The 22,079-nt window shown below is 37.1% G+C and overlaps 2 protein-coding genes across 10 annotated transcripts in view; one reads left to right on the plus strand and one right to left on the minus strand.

Annotated features, from left to right (window-relative positions):
• Positions 1-1,966, minus strand: part of PPHLN1 (periphilin 1) — a 142,333-nt gene extending 140,367 nt beyond the window's left edge. For 2 of the 8 annotated variants that reach the window (XM_025883279.1, XM_025883277.1), the window contains exon 1: positions 1,892-1,966. Coding sequence is in view for 4 of the 8 variants with exons in the window: in XM_073882114.1 (XP_073738215.1) it covers positions 1,010-1,049 (40 nt within the window). In the remaining 4 variants the exon portion in view is untranslated. Of the gene's footprint in view, positions 1-1,009; positions 1,829-1,891 lie in introns of those variants that run through there. The other 6 variants (XM_073882116.1, XM_073882113.1, XM_025883280.2 and 3 more) reach the window with 5 other exon arrangements.
• A 37-nt stretch (positions 1,967-2,003) lies between these two features.
• On the plus strand, positions 2,004-17,268 carry ZCRB1 (zinc finger CCHC-type and RNA binding motif containing 1). Of its 2 annotated transcripts, XM_025883284.2 has the most exons (8): positions 2,004-2,197; positions 3,254-3,339; positions 5,778-5,806; positions 11,949-12,060; positions 12,407-12,514; positions 15,572-15,684; positions 15,779-15,854; positions 16,642-17,268. In XM_025883284.2, exons 2-8 carry the CDS (start codon positions 3,256-3,258, stop codon positions 16,771-16,773), a joined length of 654 nt encoding a protein of 217 aa, XP_025739069.1. In that variant the 5' UTR covers positions 2,004-2,197; positions 3,254-3,255; the 3' UTR covers positions 16,774-17,268. The 2 variants fall into 2 exon arrangements, with proteins under 2 accessions (XP_025739069.1, XP_025739070.1); XM_025883285.2 differs by lacking the exon at positions 5,778-5,806 and having other exon boundaries at positions 2,006-2,197.
• The last annotated feature ends 4,811 nt before the right edge of the window (positions 17,269-22,079 follow it).

The following is a 22,079-nucleotide window of genomic DNA, read 5'->3' on the forward strand; positions in this document are numbered from 1 at the left end:
ACCACACTAAAATGGATTCCAAACTGGTAACTGATAGGCTGCATGTGACATGTGTTTGGCCCAGGGTTTCTCTGGTTTTGTTTTGTTTGTAATAAAACGTTATTCCATCAACAACATTTAAAAACTGGGAGATATCACTTTCCAAAACCGTATTTCCAATTATTGAAAAACCTACACACTCCGGCAACACTGGAATCATATTCTCATAAAGCAACAATCAGCTGAAGCTAAGTAGCAGCAGATCCCTTTCCAAAGGTTCTTAACATCTTAAAGTCAGATGACATGTCAACTGCCCAACTTCTGAGACTGAATTTGCAGCAGTTTCAATCAAAGAAATACCTGACTGCCTATGGGCACTGGAATTACAAAAACAAACAAGAAAATAACAGTCCCTCCCCCACAGCCTAGCTCAGGGAAGGCAAAGAGACAAGCAATTAATAGGCACACATGTGGTAAGTGCTATGATGAAGAAAGCAGAGGGCACTTAGCGTATGGCAAGGGTATCTAACTCTCTCTGGGGAAAGTTACAAAATATCCCTCAAAGAAAGTCACAGGTAAAGTGAAACCCTTAGCAGGTGTAGGGATTATCCACAAGAGGCAGAAGAAAGGCCAGAGAAATCAAATGCCACAGAGAGAAAAGAAAACTACAAAGACCCTGGAGATGGGGGGGAGGAAAAATATTCTGAGGAAGTGAAATCAGTTCAATACAGGCAGAGCCATCAACTTAACCTCAAATGCAGGTGTCAGAGAAAGGACTCAACTGAAAGGGCAGGAGGCAAAAAGCCAAGTGCTGGTTATGGTCAGGAGATGAAAGAAGCTTTCCATCAAGCGGAAGAACATGTAAGAGTTTGTTAGCAGGGAATAGAGGTTTCAGCGAGCTTAGCTGTTGTGTTGAGGGGTGAAATGTGTAAGAAAAGGAGGGAAAAACAGTGATAGCCTAAATCAAGGGAGAGGAAGTACAAAGCAGCATGGGGATGAGAGTGTAGCATATAAGACCAAAGGGGCTTACATCTTGGGCGGTAACCAAAAATAACGGGGATGTGAAGCATGGTAGCTTTGGCTGGCCACAAGTTTGCCAAGAGAATTAGTCGCAGCGGTCCCCTGGTGGATGTGGAGGCATTCGGGCCTCTCAAAATTCAGCTGCGCCCTGGATGCACTTCCTTCTCTCTAGAAGACACCGGCTTCACTCTGGATTGATTGTGCAGACTCCAGGAGAGGCTCTGGATTCCAGGCTGCTGGCACGCACGCTCCCAAGGAATGGTTAGAGGCCTGGTCTGTGTGTGCTGGTGGGTAGAAGTATAAACTACCCTGTATTCGTTTCTGATTTGTCTGTAGGAATGATGGGCCCGTTCACCTCCTCTTAAGAGAAAAAGCAGTGTGTGCCCATTATAGATTTACAGGACGGAAAAAGGCGCCAAGTAGTCCAACATTTGTCCATACCAACTCAAGATGAGTCATTCTGTGAATCCGAGTTGACCTTGTCTCAACTAGACTCAGATATCCGCCAGAAAAAGGCCTGTTTTACACTTTTTTTATAGCTCTCTAAGTAACTGATACTGAACTGGTACATCGAACGCATTCTTTAAATTTACCGACTTCCTAACTTATCTTGGGTCATTGAAGTTACCTAGTTCAGTCTTCTTTCTGCATAATAAGGCGCTAAAGAGAAGCAAACCTGTGTCTCAGACTCAACAGTTTCCTTTATTCCAAACTCCACTGCGTCTCTACACCCTCCACCGCAAGGGCAGAATTACTGCACGAATCAAATGCAACGGGAGACTCCAAGTCCCGCCACGGAAAACACCCGCTCTCCCGCCCACACACTCGACTCGGGCGTAGCAGCCCCCGAGCCCGGCCCTGTCCACCTCGTGGAAAGGTAAAATGCGCTCACCGACTCTGGGCCGCCGGGAGACCCCGTAAATGTAGTCGTCGGTTCGTCGCTCCTCTCCTAAGCAGGCAGTTCCGGCGCGCTTAAAGACGTCAGCAAAAGCGCCCGCCTCTGGGCCCGCCTCCGGAGCCTGGGTCTAGCTACAGCCAGGAAGAGGCGTTGCTGTCGCTGCCTTGTAGTCTCCGGCGCCTGACCACTCCCAGGACCCGTGATGCCAAGGCCCCAGCGGGTGACGAGGAAGAGTCCGGGTTGAGGCCCAGCTGAGTCGAGGGCTAGTGCTCTAGTCTCCCAGGTCCGCCCCACCTAAAGGTAAACGCTTCCTCAGCTGCGGCCTTTCTCCCAGCAAGCCCCTCCCCAGACCCGGCCGCGAAAACGATTTGCCCCTCTCCCCGGTCACCCTTTTTATTCCGGGCTATTTACCGTTGCCCGCCCTCGCAGTTCTCCCCAGAACGGTAACGCATAGTTTCAAATGGGAAACTTTTAGATGTGGAGTTCCTGAACTTGTCTAGTAAATTCCCAAGAAACATCTCAAGCATCAAGCAGTTTTCCTATTACTCCGCGAATTGGCATGTCCTACGGTCAATATTTTGCCATTTGTGATGGCCCCTACCCCCCCTTCTCAAATACACACCACACAAGCTTTTTAAATGGAAATTTGAACCTTGTTGAGTACGATATAATTTTCACGGATAGTCTGCTTTGTAAAATACGCTATAAAAATTAACTACAAATTACATGTGTAAGCTAAAAATACATACGCAAATCAGTATCTTTCAAGGCACGGAAACTTATTCGTATAGTAAAATATACCCTTTCATTATTTACGAGTAATATGCAAAATTAGTGATTTGAAAGAACTTTATATCATCAAAAGTTGAGGCTAAAATTTTCTCTTAACACTACTGCAAAGAAAAATATTAAGACAACTGAAAAAGTACCCCAAACCAAAGCATTCGTGAAAATGAGCGGCTACAGTTCTTTCTGAGCTAGCGGGCTCTTTATGATGTGGTAGGCAAGGTATTAAGCCTTTGCAAAAGCACTTTTTTGCCGTTAGCTTGAGGGACGGTTAAGTGAAGCCTCAATTTTTTATTTATCTGTTTAAACTCATTCTGCCTTCATACCATAATCCAGCACTATAACAGTTAAAGACTCTACTTGAAAGAAAGACCAGAAAGCTCTTTTTCAGTAATATCTGGGGAAAAGAAATTCCTTAATTCATCCAACTGCAGTAATTGTTTTTATTCCTAAAAAGTGAGGAAGGTGTATTAAATGTGGCATAATTAAATCAACGATTGTATACATTGGTTCTGCTTAGAATGAAGAATACCTGGTTTAGATTGCTTCTGGGTTTGTTTTCCTTTATAGAGATGAGTGGTGGATTGGCCCCAAGTAAAAGCACAGTGTATGTATCCAACTTGCCCTTTTCCCTGACCAACAATGACTTATACCGGGTAAGTAACTTTTAGTACAATTGTCTACTGAACTCTCTATCTGAGGTACAGATGTAGCTTAAGCAAACAGTTTTCGGCAAAATTCTTAATAACTACATTACAATGCACTTGAACCATCAATAGCAAAGACCTCTATTGCAAACATAAGTAAAACAATTGACAATCTTGTAATTTCCCAAAGAGAGTTTACAGTGCTTTCATAGAAAATAACAAGTTCTTTATAAACACAGAAGACACAGCTAGCATAATGAAGTGGTAGCAACTTGTGATAGGCTGGTTTTTCGTGCTTGCTTACTTGGTTTTTTGAAACTGGTGGGGTAGAGGTTTTGGAGGAAAGGGCTAATGAAAGCAAACAGATCCCTTTACTAACCCTCAAATTCTAAAAGGATATTTTAGTTTATACATATGGCAGAAACCTAACAGTTTAATGTTGTTTTTCAGTTCAGGATGGGGTTGGGGTGGAATCCAACATCTTCTTTCACCTCTTCACCTTACAGAGAACAAAATTTCCTGCTGTCCCTGTCCTGCAGATGAGTGGTTAAGAGGAACTGGAAGGAATGACATGAATCCTTTCTTCCAAGTGTGCCCTCTTCTCTCTGCTTCTTTGGGTAGATGTTAAGTACAGAGATGCTGCGTAGGTGATTTGTATTTGATTAGTTACATAGTATTTGATTAATTATTTGTATTTGATTAATTACTTAGCCTGAGTCTCAAAGAACAAAGGAGAAAATGCACTTTAGCTTCTTTCCTTGTATCAAAATAGAGATATGTCTGTATTTATTGAACACTTACCATACGCTGAGCACTCTTACAGGTACTAAGAATACATCAATGAACACAGATGAAAATCTATCTTGGCACTCATAACATAGTAAGATAAAGCAAAGTGAAATATAAAAAAGTCAAATGATATTATTTTTTGGATACTAAATTAATGCTAAGATGTCAGGTGCTAAGGAGAAAAAATAAAGAAGGTTATTAAATGTCAGGTTGGGATGGGGCGCCTGGGTGGCTCAGTCGTTAAGCGTCTGTCTTCGGCTCAGGTCATGATCCCGGGGTCCTGGGATCAAGCCTCTCATCGGGCTCCCTGCTTGGCGGGAAGCCTGCTTCTCCCTCTCCCACTCCCCCTGCTTGTGTTCCCTCTCTCGCTGTGTCTCTCTCTGTCAAATAAATAAATAAAATCTTAAAAAAAAAAAAAAAAGGTTGGGAATGGAGGTAACGTTTTACATGAGCGGTCTAAAGCCCTTATTGAGAAAGTAACTTTTGAATAAAGACCTAAAGGAAGTAAGAGACAGCTGTGTAGATGTCTGGGGGGAGACCATGTCAGGCACACGGGGCGCCTGGGTGGCTCAGTGGCTAAGCAACTGCCTTTGGCTCAGGTCATGATCCTGGAATCCTGGGATCGAGTCCCACATCGGGCTCCCTGCTCAGCAGGGAGTCTGCTTCTCCCTCTGACCCTCTTCCCTCTCGTGCTCTCTATCTCTCTTTCTCTCTCAAATAAATAAATAAAAATCTTTAAAGAAAAAAAAGCATGTCAGGCACAGAGTAAATCAAATGGAGAGGGAGGAAGGGCAGTTAGAGAAAGGTAAGCCTATGCAGGGATGCCGGTAGGGCCTACATAAATAATGGTAAGGACTCTGAGTGAAATGAGAAGCCATTAGAGAGTGTTACACAGAAGACTGTTTTGGTCTTCAAGATTCAGTGTTTCTAACACTGCAATCCAGTTATACTACATTCCAGCATTACACAACTTAATCATAAAACTCTATTGTGTATATTAATATTTCTGAAAGACCTAAGACATAATAAATAGGAACTATTAGTATATATGTAGTGGCTGAAACAAATAGAGGAGATTGCCTAGCTTGAAGATGTGGAAGTAAATGGGAAGATAGGGCCAACTGTAAAGAACCACCAACATATTAAGAGTGGGCAGGAGGGAGACTGATGGGAATGGATTTTTATTACAGAAGCTTTTTTTGTTTTATAAGCAGTCTAAGGATCTGTCTTCTGAAACAGTGATTGCTTAATGGGGTTGGCTAGGAATGATATTCCACAACATTGATATTTGAAGCACATGGTTTCTCTGGGGCTATGGTGGGGTTGATAATTGCCATGGATATACCACAAAAACACAGCAGCTATGCAATGTGTATGCCTTCAATCTACCACACATAAAGAGTGGGGTTTTTTTCTCTGCACTCTTTTGTTAGAAATTTAGAAATTGGGGCAGATATCTGTGACTCCAATAACAAAAATATGAATATTATTCTAATCACTAAAAAACATATATCTCCTAGGGCCTACTTTATAGAATAAAGGCTGAAATTTTTCACAAGCTTTAACAAAGAACATGATCAGTTAATACAACCTGAAAATCTAATGTTTCTTATGATTTAAAATTAAATTGTAAATTATTATGTGGTCTTTTGTTTCAGATATTTTCCAAGTATGGCAAAGTTGTAAAGTAAGTATTCACATCAAATTTTGAAACCTCATTTAAAAAGTTTATCTGAATTTACTTTTCCATTTTTTAAGATTTATTATTTTTCAATAAAACGGATGTTTGATATAATAGAAAAATACTGTTTTTATGTATATTTTGTTCATTTTTCTGAGTATATAAACATTGTAGAGACAATTTTTTTTAAAGACTTAATTCTATACATGCAATTTTGTTGTCTTTTTTTTAAAACTTGACATTATACTATAAACATCTTACCATGTAGTTGAAAGATATACCCTTGTAGCTAATGATCTCATGATATTCCTTTATATATCATAATTTATTTAAACAACAATTTCTTAATCATACTACTAAGAACGAAAACTCGATTCTGTTATATAAGACATAAAGGCTCTGATTAAATACATATTTTGGTTATTGGAAGGTGTGTTATCAAGTATACCAGAAGTGGATTTCACTTGTCAAATAAGTAGAATGTAAAAAAACAAATACTTCGATACATATGACATGCAAAGTGCTTATGAGACTGATAAATAAATAGAAAACATATTCTCCGCTTTCATAGAAAGTTTAGAGATCATTGGAAAGACTGGAAACATACAGAAATGGTAGGGATGATAATATCATTTGGGGCTGAGAGTTACTAAAGGATAAAAGGAACTTCTTATATTTAATTCACTATTTTAAATCAAACATGTACCTACATTATGGGGGAAAAAAGTAAAAGCAGGGTATTATCATTCTAACCCATCTTATCACCAATATATATTCTGATGTAAGTGTGAAATTGTGTTTAAAATCCCGAAAATTTAGAATGTATTTTGGCCAGTTTTTTCTAGCTTTGGATAAATGGTAAGAAAATCATCAAAAATGCTTCTAGGTAAATTTTTGTCTTCAGAATTTTTTTTTAGATTTTTATTTATTAGAGAGAGACAGCAGGAGCAGGAGGGGGGAATAGGCAGAGGAAGAAGGAGAAGCAGACTCCCTGCTGAGCAGGGAGCCCCATGTGGGGCTCGATCCCAGGACCCATATATCATGACCTGAGCTAAAGGCAGACCTGAGCTGAAGGCAGACACTTAACCAACTGAGCCACCCAGGTGCCCCATGGATCTTCAGAATTTTGAATAGTCATTAATACCAGTCAAATCACTAATAATGATGATATGTGACAATGAGCACATAAATATGCTAGGCGTTTTTCTAATCTTCTGACATGTATTCATTAAATTCTCACAACTACCTTTTAAGGTAAAATACTGTTATTATCCTAATATAAATAACAAAACTGAAGCACACAATAAACTTAAACATATTGCTAGTTAGTGGTGGAGACAAGATTTGAAATTTAACAGTTTGATTTCAGAGCCTGCTCCCTCAACCATACCCTTACCTTTTCTTGGTTTTTCCCATCTGTCAGAATCTCTGAATGAATTGCTATACAAACATAAAATTATAAATCATGAGAATGCTATGAAGTCAGACGGAGTTATAAGCACCTATACATAGAGAAGACATGATCTAGTCTGGATGGGGTAGGTTTACCTAAGTCAGTATACTTTGAATTGAAACCTTAAGGCTGAGTAAGAGTTAAGTAGGCAGAAAGAATGGGAAGAACGTTTTAGGTAGAGGGACTACCTTGTGCAGAAGCCATGGAGCAAGCAAGAGAAAATAAAGTGACACCAAGAAACAGAAGGCCAGGGGCACCTGGGTGGCACAGTTAGTTAAGCATCTGCATTCAGCTCAGGTCATGATCCTGGAGTCCTGGGATCGAGCCCCACATCGGGCTCCCTGCTCAGCGGGGAGCCTGCTTCTCCCTCTCCCTCTGCCTGCCTCTCTGCCTACTTGCGTTCTCTCTGTCAAATAAATAAATTAAATTAAATTAAATTTAAAAAAAAGGCCAGTATAACTAGAGATGAGTGCGCAAGAGGGAGAAAGCACAAAAAGGGTCTAGAGCTGGCAGCAGGTTCCTAATCTTGCTTCTTGGCCGTGTTACAAGATATTTGGTTTTCATCCTAAGAATACCAGGAATTCACTGGTACAGAATTTTAAATGAAGGAAGAACATAATTTGAATTTTTAGAAGCTTATTCTGGCTTCAATGTAGAGATTAGATTGGCAGGAAACAAGAGTAGATGCTAGCAGACCCGTCAAAAAGCTGTAACCATAGCCGAGGGGAGTAATGTGCACTAAGGCGGTATAGGTGGAGAGGTAGAGACTGGACAGATTTGAGAGATGGTCAGATGATCATTAGGCTATAAAATGGGTAATATTTAATGATGTACTTGGTATGTAAGGTTTGGGTGAGTGAGAAAGGGGTGTTATGGATGACACCCAGGTTTCCCAGGATAGTGTCTGTTTCATATTAGGGCCTTAAATGAGTACATCTCCTGCCAGAAACTTGGGAATAGAATATTTGGTGTAATTATTTTTTTCTGTTACCATAGAAGGTATCTCTGTCAAAGTAGTATATTGTAATTGGTTTATAGGTCTCTTTACCTCTAGACTCTAAGCTTTTCTCCTGAAGGTAAAAAACCTTGTCCTAGGGCCTTTAATTAACCAGTGCTTAAGTGTCTGGATGGAGTGACTGACTGACTACATGAATAAACACATAGATGCACTCTTGAGAAACCAGTTTCCCATTTGTATCTGTCTTTTTGTTTTAACATACTGAGCTAGGCATAATAGAGATTACAGATATAACCTTAAAGGAGTTTATATTAAAATAGGTCAGAAGAGGCATTGTTCTTACATAAACAGACTTCAGTAGAGACTAGCAGAAAGAGAAATTATTTCCAGTTAAAGAGATTAGAGAACTGACATGTTCTGAGCTCTGAAGAATGAGTCAAGTTTTGATGGGCAAAGATTGAGAGTTGAAAGGAGGCAGAAGCCATGTGAATACAGGTATCAATTTGGAGAAGTACAGGCCATGCTCCATGAACATTGAGTAGTTTGTTGTTGCTAGCCCTCATAGTTTGTGAGTGAGAAGTAGTGAAAGATGAGGGAAGTGGGAGCCAAATCATAAAGGATATTGATTCAAGACCAAACCATAGGCAAATCGAAGAACCAAAGATTTTTGAGCATAAGAATGACATGATTTTATTTATTCCTTAAGTAGAAATGCTCTCAGTGGCATATGAGAGCATTAACATCAAGGGAACTAGTAAGAATAATACACTGTTGAAACAGCAGTGCCATTGTGGACAAGAAAAGCTGTGGGAATGAAGAAGAGGGGACAGATGAGAGACATTATTAACTGAGGATGACTTCGAAAGCTAACACTTCTGAAATAGTACTTTAGAAAAAAACGATTAATGACTTTAACTGACCTTCACAAATACATGAAAATTCCAAAAAGTAAAGTAACTAGTTTCTGTTTCTTTCAAAATTGGTCGAAAACTTCCGTATCCTCAATAACTGTGGTGACTCTAAACAAGTGTTGTCAGGTGCTTCTTCTAAGCCCCATGAATAAACAAATGTACTTGTCTGAGAAACTAAACCATTTTGTCCATTTTCCCCTAAACTATTTCAACTTATGTTTCCTTTTGGAATGAAAAAGATACCCCTTTTCTTAATATAGTGGCATCTTTTTACCAGTTTCATTCCAGTGACTATTTAAGTACCTAAACCCAATCCATTTAGAATAAATTTTAATATGTGAAATAAAATGTTAAATAAAATATCCATTTATTTATTTATTTGCGCCTCTTGTCTTTTCCTGTTAATTCAGGTTTTAGAAAATTATTATGCTTTGTCTTGAACATTGTCTTTTTTTATACTACTTGAAAATAATTGCAAATTTAAAAAAAGTTGCAAAAATAGTAGAAAGAACATCAAAGTATCCTCTACCCAGATTCACCTATTGTAACATTTTACCCATTTACTTTATCATTTGCCCTCTCTCTCCCCTCGTGTGTGTGTGTGTGTGTGTGTGTGTGTGTGTGTGTGTCTGTCTGTCTGTCTGTCTGTCTATATGCACGTGTATATATGTATGTAGGTACACACACAATTTGTTTTTGTGAGTTATTTGAGGGTAAGTTACATCATTGCCCTTACGCCTAAGTTCCCAAGTATGTATTTCCTAAAAATAGGGTTATATGTTACATAATCATGGTATGGTTCCCAAATTCATAAATTTATACTGATAAAATACTTTTATTGAATCAATCATCCATGTTCCAATTTTGTCAGTTGACCTGATAATGTCCCACATAGAATTTTCCCCCCCAGTATAGTCTAGAGTTAGGTGTTGATTTTAACTGTCCTATTTTCTTAACCTCCTTTAATCTGGAAGATTTATAAAGAATATAGCTCTCTCTCATCTTTTTTCCACCCCTCATTTTGTGTTTTCCTAATATTGCCTCATGATTACATTGGAGTTTTATATACTCTTGGCTGGTAACTTTATAGATGATGTTGTATTCTGAGTGTTTCACATCTGGATTTATATAGTGTCCATGTGTCCCTCATTAGTGATAGTAATTTTGATGGCCCAGTCAAGGCGTTGACCAATTTCTCCACTGTATAAATACTTTTTTTTCCCTTTGCTACTAATACAGTTGGTGAGAAACACTCTTAAGACCATGTAAATATCTTGTTCCACATAAAAATTTCATTTTTTATTTTATTTTAAAGATTTATTTATTTTTAGAGAGTGAGAAGAGGGAGGGGGCAGAGGGAGAGGAAGAGAGAATCTTAAGCAAGCTCCACTTCCAGCACAGAGCCCAACGCTGGCCCGATCTCATGACCCTGAGCCAAATCAGGAGCTGAATGCCTAACCAACTGAGCCACCCAGATGCCCCAAAATTTCATTTTAGATATTTGTTCAACAAATCATCTTCTTGCCCGATCCACTTTTTACTATTATTGTTGCAAATGGTGATTTTCCAACTCTAGTACTTCCTTGACATTCTGCTGTAAACAAAAACCAACTTCCCCCCATTTATTTATTATTAATACACACTTAAAAATTCCTACTTTTTTCTGTGGTTTATAATTCATTACTATACTTAATTACTTTGGTACTCAAATTGTCCTAGATTTGGCCAATGAGAGCTCCTTAAGCTGGCTTTTCTACTCCTGAGCTATTCCCCATGATTTTGTTTTTTTAAGTACTCCCTTCCTCTTTAAGCACATTTTTTAAGATCTTGTACCTACCCTATCCATCCTTGGAATCAGCCATTTCTCTGAAGATCCCTGTTGAACACTGATTTTTTTTTTAAATATTTATTTATTTGACAGAGACATAGCGGGAGCAGGAACACAAGCAGGGGGAGTGAGAGAGGGAGAAGCAGGCTTCCCACTGAGCAGGGAACTCAACGCGGGGCTCGATCCCAGGACCCTGGGATCATGACCTGAGCCAAAGGCAGACGCTTAACGACTGAGCCACCCAGGCGCCCCGAACACTGATTTTTAAACTACATTTAATGACATATGATGAGCAAGGATCACAAGGACTAGGGATGTATAAAGGATCAGGAGAAAGAACAGGCTCTGTGATCTTAGCACCATCCCTATCACTTAGGTACCTTGGATGGTATGACTAAGAACCACAGAACTGGAGATTCTTTAGGTGATAGGGGATTAAGGAGTGTACTTGCTGTGATGAGCACTAGGTGTTGTATGGAAGGTTGAATCACTAAATTGTACGCCTGAAACTAATATTACACTGTATGTTAACTAACTGGAATTTAAAACTTTAAAAAGAGAATATAATTAGATTCTAAAGCCTAGGAAAAAATAAGTAAATCATTTTACTTTTTGTGTTGAAAAGAATACCTCATTTTTGTTTTGTTTTATTTCTGCAGAGTGAGGGCATTAGTGGAAAAGGAATTACGCTTACTCTTCAAGATTTTGTTGTCTCTGTAATCTCTGTAATCTCTTTACTTGATCCCTCAAATGTTTGACTTTTCAGGTACTCCTATCATAACTGTGCTCACTTTTGTTAAATTAGTATCACATTTTCTCCTCTTCATTCTTCTTGATATCCCATGACTTTGAAGAAACAGTTGATTTGTCAACCATATTGATTTCTCTTATTCTGTAAATGTTTTGCTAACCCATGAGTTTTCCAAGTATTTATTAATAATCTGTTTTATTTATTGCTGCCTCATTATTTTTAACTGGCTATTTGTTTATACTTTAAGGGTTACTATAATGAAAGATAAAGATACCAGGAAGAGTAAAGGGGTTGCATTTATTTTATTTTTGGATAAAGACTCTGCACAAAACTGTACCAGGGCAATAAACAACAAACAGGTAAGGCCATTCATTCCCAACAAGATTTTTAATCCAAAAGCCTTTGCTCATCCAGGCCAAAAATGTGGGGATACAGTGGATGATCAAGTCATGGATACCAGTAGATTTTGAGGGTATTTAACCTATAGAAAAGAGGTCAAAATTATATTCATCCCCAAAACACTGGCAGAATCTAAGGAATAAAAATCTATTCTATAGGATGTTATTTGTCATACCCGACCAGGCGATTGATAAAGTAACCTAAAATAAAATGGAATTGAAAATTTAAGGAAATGGAATCAAATAACTGTAGTTTTAGGTTTCAGTGAAATACATCCTTCTGCATTTACATTTTTCTCTGGTTTAGTTATTTGGTAGAGTGATAAAAGCAAGCATTGCCATCGACAATGGAAGAGCAGCCGAGTTCATCCGAAGACGAAACTACTTTGATAAATCTAAGTGTTATGAATGTGGGGTGAGTATACCTAAAACTTAATGTAATATTCCATAGTTTATTTGAAGGTATTTTTCACATCAGGGCTTTATTTGTGCTCTCTAAAACTTCTGGCTGGCTAAAAGCAGGTTATAAAAGTTGTTTTACTTTGGGACTCTCTACTCATCTTAGTAAATGCAACTGAAATGTATGTAAAGATAACCTGAGTTAGGTAATATAGAGTGGTATTTTCTCCAGTTTCTAAATCTTTGATAACTGTTAAATTAAAAAGCACCAGACTGGGGTGTCTAGGTGGCTCAGTCAGTTAAGTGTCTGCCTTCAGCTCAAGTTGTGATCCCTGGGCCCTGGGATTGAGCCCCGCATGTGGCAGCAGGGAGCCTGCTTCTCCCTCTCCCACTCCCCCTGCTTGTGTTACCTCTCTCGCTGTGTCTCTCTCTCTAAAATAAATAAATAAAATCTTAAAAAGAAAGAAAAAGAAACTAGAAAGGTATTTGGGTTTGGGGGTTTTTTAAGAGAGCACACAAGCTGTGGGGGGTGCGAAGGACCTAAACCAAAATCAAGAGTCAGACACTCAACAGACTGAGTCATCCAGGCACCCCTGCTCTTGCTATGTAAAAAAAAAAAAAAAAAAACACTTCGTAGGGACGTCTGGGTGGCTCAGTTGGTTGAGTGTCTGCCTTCAGCTCAGGTCATGATCTCAAGGCCCTGGGATGGGGTCCCACATCAGGCTCCTTGCTCAGTGGGGAGTCTGCTTCTCCCTCTGCCTGCCACCCACCTGCTTGTGCTCTTTCTCCCTCTGCTGCTCCCCCTGCTTGTACTCTCTCGCTCGCTGTCTCTCAAATAAATAAATAAATAAACTATTAAAAAAAAAGCACCAGACTAATTACTTATTGTCTTGAAAGATTTAGTGACCCATAAACTTTTGGGTTAGTGGGATACTGTTTTTGCCTATAATAGCTTGCCAATGTTTAAGCATCACAGTTTAGTATAAACATTATCATATGATCAACCTATCCTATTTGGGATAATGTGTTTTAAAATCTATTTTTTTTTCTATTAATACTGCTAGTGTTTGTAACTGAACTATCTCCAAACTTTCTTACCTAGTTCTTATAGTTTATCATTACCCATTTAAACTTTTGGTAATTAGGAAAAATACATAGCCACAAAACAGTTTTGCACGAGGCCCATAATAATGATGGTACCAAGAGAGTATCAGTCTGGGACTCGTTGTCAGTTTCCAAAATGCCTAAAAAGTATATCTAAAAATTAGGGTCTAGAGGTAGTAATGGGGAGCTGGGGAGAGGATTACTGAGAGGTATATTCCTGGCTATAAAATCAGTGGAAGATACAAAGAAATGGGTTGGACTCATTTCCTTCACTGCCACACTCTGCCCCTTCCTCGCTGAAAAAACATATAGATAAACAGATAGATGAATGGTACATTTTGTCATTTCCTGTGATTCTAACACCTCAATGTTTTAGAAACTGTGTTCCAGAGCCCTGAGTTTTGTTAAAAAAAAAAAAAAAAAAAGGATGGAAGGGAGGAGTAGTTATGGTCAGATAGATTACTATGTATCCTCATATTCATAGTAAATAACATTATCTGAGAAATCCTGGATGAATCTGTTAATCTGCCTTTTTAGTTTATGGATCCATAAATTTGTTATACTTTGTACATTTTATATTTCTTAAATTTCCCCCTCCCCAAAATATGTTTGCATTTATTTAGCCTGGTTTCCCTTAAGTTACTTCATTATGAAACCATTTTTATATATGTTGACATTATTCCAAAAGCAGTTGCATTCACTTCGCAGTTCATTAACAGTAACATCTCTTGGGTTCAACCATGTCCCCAGATATATAAAGTACACAATCTGTTTGATGCTTTCTAAAATATACTTGAAAAGCACGATTATTTTTCTGTTGTATTGTTTTGATCCTGGTTCAGTCTCTCCCCACACCCTTACTCTTACATATTATCCTTCAGTGTATTTAGTGAGCTACTATTCAGAGTTTAGTTCATTGTCTCATGTTTTACAACTGAACCATGTTATGGCTCATTATAACGTTACTCCAGCCATAAATGTAATTCTGATTTGTGTAATAGCCACATTAAAAAAAGCAACAGCAAAAATTAATAATATATTTTATTTTCATAACCCAATATATATCTAAAATATTATAATTTGAATATGTAATATTTTCAAAAATTAAGGTATTTTACATTCTTTTTTTCTTATTGTCTTCAGATTCCAGGATGTATTTTACCCTTACAGCGCATATCAATTCAGACAGGTTCTCAGTAGTCACAAGAGAATTAATGGTTAGTGGCTCACATAATTGGACAGTGCAGGTAAAATCTAGATATGAAGGGAGGAAAATGAAATTAATAGGAAAAGTGAGGAAGACTTTAAATTTTACTTTTTTTTTAAAGATTATTTGAGAGAAAGAGAGCAGTGGGCAGGAAGGAGGGGGAGGGCAGAGGGAAAGAGTGTCTTAAGCAGACTTCATGCTGAGCCTGGAGCCCAATGCAGGGCTTGATCTCATGACACTGAGATCACGACCTAAGCCAAAACCAAGAGTTGGATGCTTAACTGACTGTGCCACCCAAGCGCCCTCCCCTTTTAAAAAAGATTAATTATTTATTTTAGAAATTTGTTTTTAATATGTTAAGCAGCATCTTAGAAGTTAACAGGAAGGTTTCATCCCATTTTATCAAATAATAACTTTAAATTTTTACATTTAAGGTAGGTGGTGCATTTAAATTTCAAATTGTTTTATACTCTGAATCTTGAGATTTGAAATGTTTGAAGGAAGAATACTTCTTTTGTTCTTAGTAAAACTACTAAAATATTCTCTTATTGGTAAAGTAGCTTATTGGGGGTTATAATATCATAATCTCTTTCTTTTAAATATTAAAGTAATAGGTTTTGTTAATTTCTTCATGTATATTCCCAGTGTGACAGTATTCTTTTTTAAGTTCTAAAACTTCCAGTTGTAGAGTACCAAACAAGTTTCTGTTAATAACACAGCAAATACAGCTTTTTTCCTTTCCTTCTTAATGTGAAACAAAAGGAAAGTGGACACTTAAGTTATGCCTGTCCTAAAAATATGCTTGGAGAACGGGAACCTCCAAAGAAGAAAGAGAAAAAGAAAAAAAAGAAAATTCCTGAACCAGAAGAAGAAATGTGTGTATATCTACTCTTACTAAATACATTCTTGTATTGTTTCTATCTTTATACTCTTGCTTGAGTACATTCTGATTTTTTTTTAATAATTTAGTGAAGAAGTGGAAGAAAGTGAAGATGAAGGGGAAGATCCCGCTCTTGACAGTCTTAGTCAGGCCATAGCTTTCCAGGTATTAACAGTTCTTTTAATAATGTTATCGCTGCCTTGTATCCCTTGCTTACTTTATTGATCATCTCATGGCAATCTTCCTCTCTCCCCTTTACTCTTTAGGAAACAGGCTATTTCTCTAAGGTCTTTAGAGCAGTGTAATAGAAAAACTCCCCTTGGTTCTTTCTAGATTTAAAGGGCCCTACAACATTTTTAATATTTTAAAATGATTTCATTATGGAATTGATCAGAAATATTTTATTAAGGTGAGTTTAGCCAAACAGAGAAGATTTTATTAAACCCAAAAGATATGTTCTAACTGAAACTTCACTTCAAAACAAAACCAAAAACTATTTTTGACCATTTAAAAGTCCTAATATAAATATATGAAACATTTTTTAGGAAGGCCATACAATCTCCTAATTTTCTAAAAAAGTTACTTTATTTTAATATGTTTGTAGTTGATAAATTCAAATACATTAATTAATTTTTCCTTTTAGTTAACTAATGTATTTTATATAACATTCCCATTTCCAGCAAAGATGGCAAATAAGCTTCATTTCATGTACCTGTTAATAAGTAGAAGTTGCCTAGAATAATTTTGATTAACAAAGTGAAACTGAGACATAACTTGGGGGGGCAGGTGGGGTCTCCTGATAAAGTAGAATTGTCTGCATGGGCTGGAGGGTGGGGAGTGTTGGCATTTATGGTGTGTTTTTGCCATGTTTTGAATTAATACACTGTAAATAATGTTCAACAGACTTCCTGGTTTTGTTTTGTTTTGTTTTGTTTTCTGAATCACATTACAGCAAGCCAAAATTGAAGAAGAACAGAAAAAATGGAAACCCAGTTCAGGGGGTCCCTCAACATCAGATGACTCAAGACGCCCAAGGATAAAGAAAAGCACGTACTTCAGTGATGAGGAAGAACTGAGTGATTAAAATTGTATTTATTATGTAAATATCATTAAAAATTTTTTTAAATCTTGGGGTACCAAGTTCAGTTGGGATTAAAGATTACTTTTAGAATTTGAGCATAAAGAACACTTAGTACCAAATAATTTTTTACTATAAACTAGGTTCATAGGAAATTGAAAATAATTTTAAAGTATCATGTTTCTATCTTGCCTTAGCAGAGTAATAAAAATCAAGATTTGCTAGTAACCATTAATCTTGAAAACAGTTCATTTGAATTAAAAAGAAATCTTAATACTATCATAGTATTGCTGTTGTCATCCCAAGAAAAAAGACCGGTATTAAAACAATATGTTTGAGAAGCTCACTATAAAAGTTTATTCATGACTGATTGGTTTACATGAAGACATTTGAAGTAAATCTCATCTTTAAGACAAAAACTTTGTGAAGACTATGGAAAATGCTGACTGATTTATTGTTATTAAATGTTAATAAAATTTTCAGGAGAATTTTGTTTTTAAATGTAGGTGTTTTGCCATCTTATTTCTTTTAGCTTTATCCCAACCTGGATACATCATAATTACCCACAAAACATAAAGTAAAGTAGCTTTCAAAGGCTTAATTTGGTGCACCTTTGGCACCAAGTTCCATTCCCCAGAAGTAACTAACTTTTTTAGTTGTTTCTTTTCATATGTACATAGCGCCTGGGTGGCTCAGTTGGTTAAGCGACTGCCTTCAGCTCAGGTCATGATCCTGGAGTCCCGGGATCGAGTCCCCCATCAGGCTCCCTGCTCAGCGGGGAGTCTGCTTCTCCCTCTGACCCTCCTCCCTTTCACATGCTCTCTCTCTCTCTCTCTCATTCTCTCTCCCTCAAATAAATAAAATCTTTTAAAAAAATGCCCATCTTACTAGATATTTTGTTTTTTTCCTTCTGTAATCATTTATAAACTCAATTGTTTTGACTAGATGCCTGTATTAAAACTGCCAATTATAATTTTTGGATTATCACAAAAATCAGTTATGGCCAGATGTAATAGGACATATTGATGTATGTCCCATATAATTAAATGTTAATTCATGTCTTTATATTTTATAAGTGTGTGTATATGTGGTACACAACAGTATCATGAAATATTTAGGCATTAAAATGTTTAAATAGTAAAACCTTGGCTACCATATCTGGAGAAATACTTAAAAGCTTTACACAGAAGAATATACCACAGGAGCACACCTGGCTGGCTCAGTTGGTAGAACATGCAACTCTTGATCTCCAGATCATGAGTTCAAGCCCCAGGTTTGGCATAGAGGTTACTTAAAATTTTTTGTAAAGAAGAATATACCACAGGTAGATCAGTAATTTAGATTGAATCCTTTATATAGTGAAAGCATGATTTTAAAATGAGAGGAAAGGAGTGGCTAGGTGGCTCATTTGGTTAAGCATCTGCCTTTGGCTCAGGCCTGGAGTCCCAGGATCAAGTCCCACATCAGGCTCCTTGCTCAGCCAGGAGTCTGCTTCTCCCTCTGACCCCCACCCCTATGCTTTCTCTCTTTCTCACTCAAATAAAATTTTTTACAAAAAATAAAATGAGAGGAAGGGTCATTGGATCACATAACTGAAATACCAGCTTAAGAAATGGATGAAGGGGTTAAAAATTATTTCGGCTTAAGAAATGGGTGAAAGGGTTAAAAATGTAATTAGAAATCTATTTTTCTTTGTCTCTTACCACTGCTTTCCTCCGCACTACTTATTTTCCAACAAGCTTTCTTTATGTTATAGCAAAGATGACCACCAGTATCTCTAAAGCTAGGAATCCTAATAATAAGAACCTTCTTCCCCAATGGTTCCAGCAAAAGTCCCAAGAAAAGCTGTGATTGGCCAGACCTGGTTCACAGTCCCCATTCCTGAAGATGAGAAGTCAAGTCAGTCCCACTCAATCCACATAGACTGAGGGTATTCCTATGCAATGTGGTATCTATTTTCAGTTTGGAATCAATGTGGAAATTACTTATTCTGTCAAAAGAATCTTAAGCTCTCCTTTCATCTCTGTCAAAAACAGAATACTGAAACAGCTGAGCAGGATGCACAGAGGAAATAGAAATGCAGCAACAAACAAAAAGAAGCCATTTCCTGTAACAAGCAATTTTCACAGACTATTTGCAAAACATATGGAAAGAGGGTAAAGCCTCCTTGGAAAGCAGTTTGATAAGCACTGTTAGTTAGAGTAACAATATAGGCAACTACAGTCAGACTGAACTCTTCAAGTCCACAGAATATGTTCAGCCATTGTCGATTATTTTTGAAATTCCTTTTATAAGCTTCAAATTTTAAGAAACTTAAGGATCCATATCTATTATAGATAGAACCCATTAATTTCAGTTAAGATGTGGTACCTAGAATAAGCAGACCAGAAAAAAAACAGCTTTTAAAGAATGTAGTCTTAGATTTCTTTCCAGAAGTGTTGGCGTTTTTCATTAGTACCTCTTTCCAGATACATGGCTTTATGTGAAACACATAACCTTTTATGAGGAGATGGTATACTTTGGGGGTGTCTGGATGGCTCCGTCGGTTAAGCAACTGCCTTCAGCTCAGGTCATGATCCTGTGATCCCATGGTCCTGGGATCCAGCCCCGCTTCGTTGGGCTCCCTGATCATCGGGGAGTCTGCTTCTCTCTCTCCCTCTGCCCCTCCCCCTGCTTGTGCTCCCTCTCTTGCTCTCTCTCTCACAAATAAAATCTTAAAAAAAAAAAAAAAAAAGAAAATGGTATAGTTTGGTTAGGGCTTTATGAGTATACTCAAGTTAAACAAAACAGGCTTTTAGCAAATTATCTGAAAGACAATTTGTATCACATATTTAGCACACAGTCAGTAAACACAACAAGGATTTAAGTCCAGGCAAACTGGCTCCCTCTATAAACTACTATGACACTTCTCTTAAAAAGTACTAAACTATATTACTGCCTTATCAATTAGGAGAAAGTGGATTAAATTCCATATTATTAACAAATGAATAATAATTTCTTTAGAACTTAACAATTCTTCTGAGATTGGAAGTATTCTTTGGAAGAACCAGCAAATTTTAAAGCTAAAGTTTAAAAGATCAAATGTATTATGCCCAAATGCCTCCTTTAAATTTTTAAAATAATCTTCACTTGCAAGTCTCATAAGATCTCAAACTTACCTGCCCAAAACTGAGCTCCTAATCTTCCAAATCAGCTACCTCTAAAGCAGTTCTCATCTCTACTAATGTTGACTCAATTCTTCAGCTCAGGCCAAAAATCCTGGAATTACCGTTGATACTTCTCTTTTTCTTATACCCCACATCCAGCTCATACATTGTCAGCTGTATCTTTAACAGAATGATCCTGTTGTCTGAAAATAGTGACAGTTGAACTTCTTTACCAACACTGATGCCTCTTTCTTTTTCCTGTCTGACTGCTGTGGCTAGGACTTCCAGTACTATGTTGAATAAAAGTGCGTCCTTGTCTTGTTCCTGATCTTAGGGGAAAAGATCTCAGTTTTTCAACACTGAGTACGATGTTAGCTGTGAATTTTTCATATATGGCCTATATTATGTTGAGGTATGTTCCCTCTATCCCCATCTTGTTGAGAGTTTTTATCATGAATGGCTGTCAAATCTTGTCAAATGCTTTTTCTGCATCTATTAGATGGTCATATGATTTTCATCCTTCATTTTATTGATGTGGTGTAAATACTGACCCACCCTTGTATCCCAGAAATTAATCCCACCTGATCATGGTGAATGCTCTTTTTAATGTATTGTTGTTGGCTGTTTACTAATATTTTGTTGAGGATTTTTGCATCAATATTCATCAGGAATATTGGCCTGTAGTTTTCTTTTCTTGTGGTGTCTTTTCTACTTTTTGGTATCAGGGTAATGCTGGCCCAGTAGAATGTATTCGAAAGCTTTCCTGTCTTTTCTATTTTTTGGAACACTTTGAGAAAGATAGGTATTAACTCTTTTTTAAATTTTTGGAGACCTGTGAAGCCATCTGATGCTGGACTTGTTTCACTTTGTCTTGTTTTGTTTTTTGATTACCAGTTCAATTTCATTACCTATTATCAGTCTGTTCAAATTTCCTACTTCTTCCTGGTTCAGTTTTGGAAGATTGCATGTTTCTAGGAATTTATCCATTTCTTACAGGTTGTCCTGTCTGCTCTGATTTTTATTATTTCCTTTTTTCTACTCACCTTGAGTTTTGTTTGTTCTTTTTCTATTTCCTTCAGGTGTACGGTTAGATTGTTTACTTGAATTTTTTCTTGTTTCTTCAGGGATGCCTATATTGCTCTATACTTCCCTCTCAGAACTGCTTTCACTGTGTCCCAGAGATTTTGGACCATTGTGTTTTCATTTTCATTTGTCTCCCTGTATTTTTTTATTTCTTCGTTGCTTCATTAACCCATTGGTTGTTTACTATCATGTTGTTTAGTCTCCAGGTGTTTGTGTTTTCTCTAGTTTTATTTTTATGTGATTTATTTCTAATTTCACAACATTGTGGCCAGAAAAAACTCATGGTATGATTTCAATCTTAAATTTATTGAGGTTTGTTTTATGGCCTAATGTGTTGGTCTATTCTGGAGAATGTACCATGTGTACTTGAAATGAATGTGTGTTCTGTTGTTTTTAGATGGAATGTTCTGTATACATCTGTTATGTTCATCTAGTCCATTGTGTCATTATTGTCACACATTATGTGACATTATTTCCTTATTAATTTTCTGTCTGGATAATCTATCCATTGATACAAGTGGAGTGTTAAAGTCCCCTACTATTATTGTATTAACATCAATTTACATTTTATGTCTGTTAATATTATGTATTTAGGTGCTCCAGTGTTGGGTATGTAGATATTTACAACTGTTATATCATCTTATTGGATTGGTCCCTTTATCATTATGTAATGCCCTTCTTTGTCTCGTTATAGTCTTTGTCTTAAATTTTATTTTGTCTCATATAATTATTGCTACCTTGGCTTTTTTTTTTTTCTTTTTTTGCTTTCATTTAGCATGATGAATGTTTTTCCATCCCTTCACTTTCAGGCTGTATGCACTGTTAGGTCTCAGGTGAGTCTCTTGTAGGCAGCATATAGATGGGTCTTGTTTTTTTCTTCTTTCCACCACTCTGTGTCTTTTTTTTTTCCTCCATGTCTTTTGATTGGAGCATTTAGGCCATTTACATTTAAAATAATTATTGACAGGTATGTAGTTACTGCCAGTTTTAAAAGTCGTTTTCTGGTTGTTTTGTTGTTCTGCTTTGTTCCTTTGTTCTTCTCTTGCTCTCTTTGTGATCAATAAGTATCTATAGTGTTATGTT

The sequence above is a fragment of the Callorhinus ursinus genome, unplaced genomic scaffold (assembly GCF_003265705.2).
Source record: "Callorhinus ursinus isolate GAN/ISIS: 27379988/994484 unplaced genomic scaffold, GSC_fseal_2.0 scaffold44, whole genome shotgun sequence".
Lineage (NCBI taxonomy): Eukaryota > Metazoa > Chordata > Mammalia > Carnivora > Otariidae > Callorhinus > Callorhinus ursinus.

Coding starts and splice junctions, on each gene's coding strand:
- ZCRB1 (XM_025883284.2), top strand. CDS start 3,256: ATGAGTGGTGGATTGGCCCCAAGTAAAAGCACAGTGTATGTATCCAAC. Junction 15,685..15,778: donor CCTGAACCAGAAGAAGAAAT/GTGTGTATATCT, acceptor TTAATAATTTAG/TGAAGAAGTGGAAGAAAGTG. Junction 15,855..16,641: donor GTCAGGCCATAGCTTTCCAG/GTATTAACAGTT, acceptor ATCACATTACAG/CAAGCCAAAATTGAAGAAGA.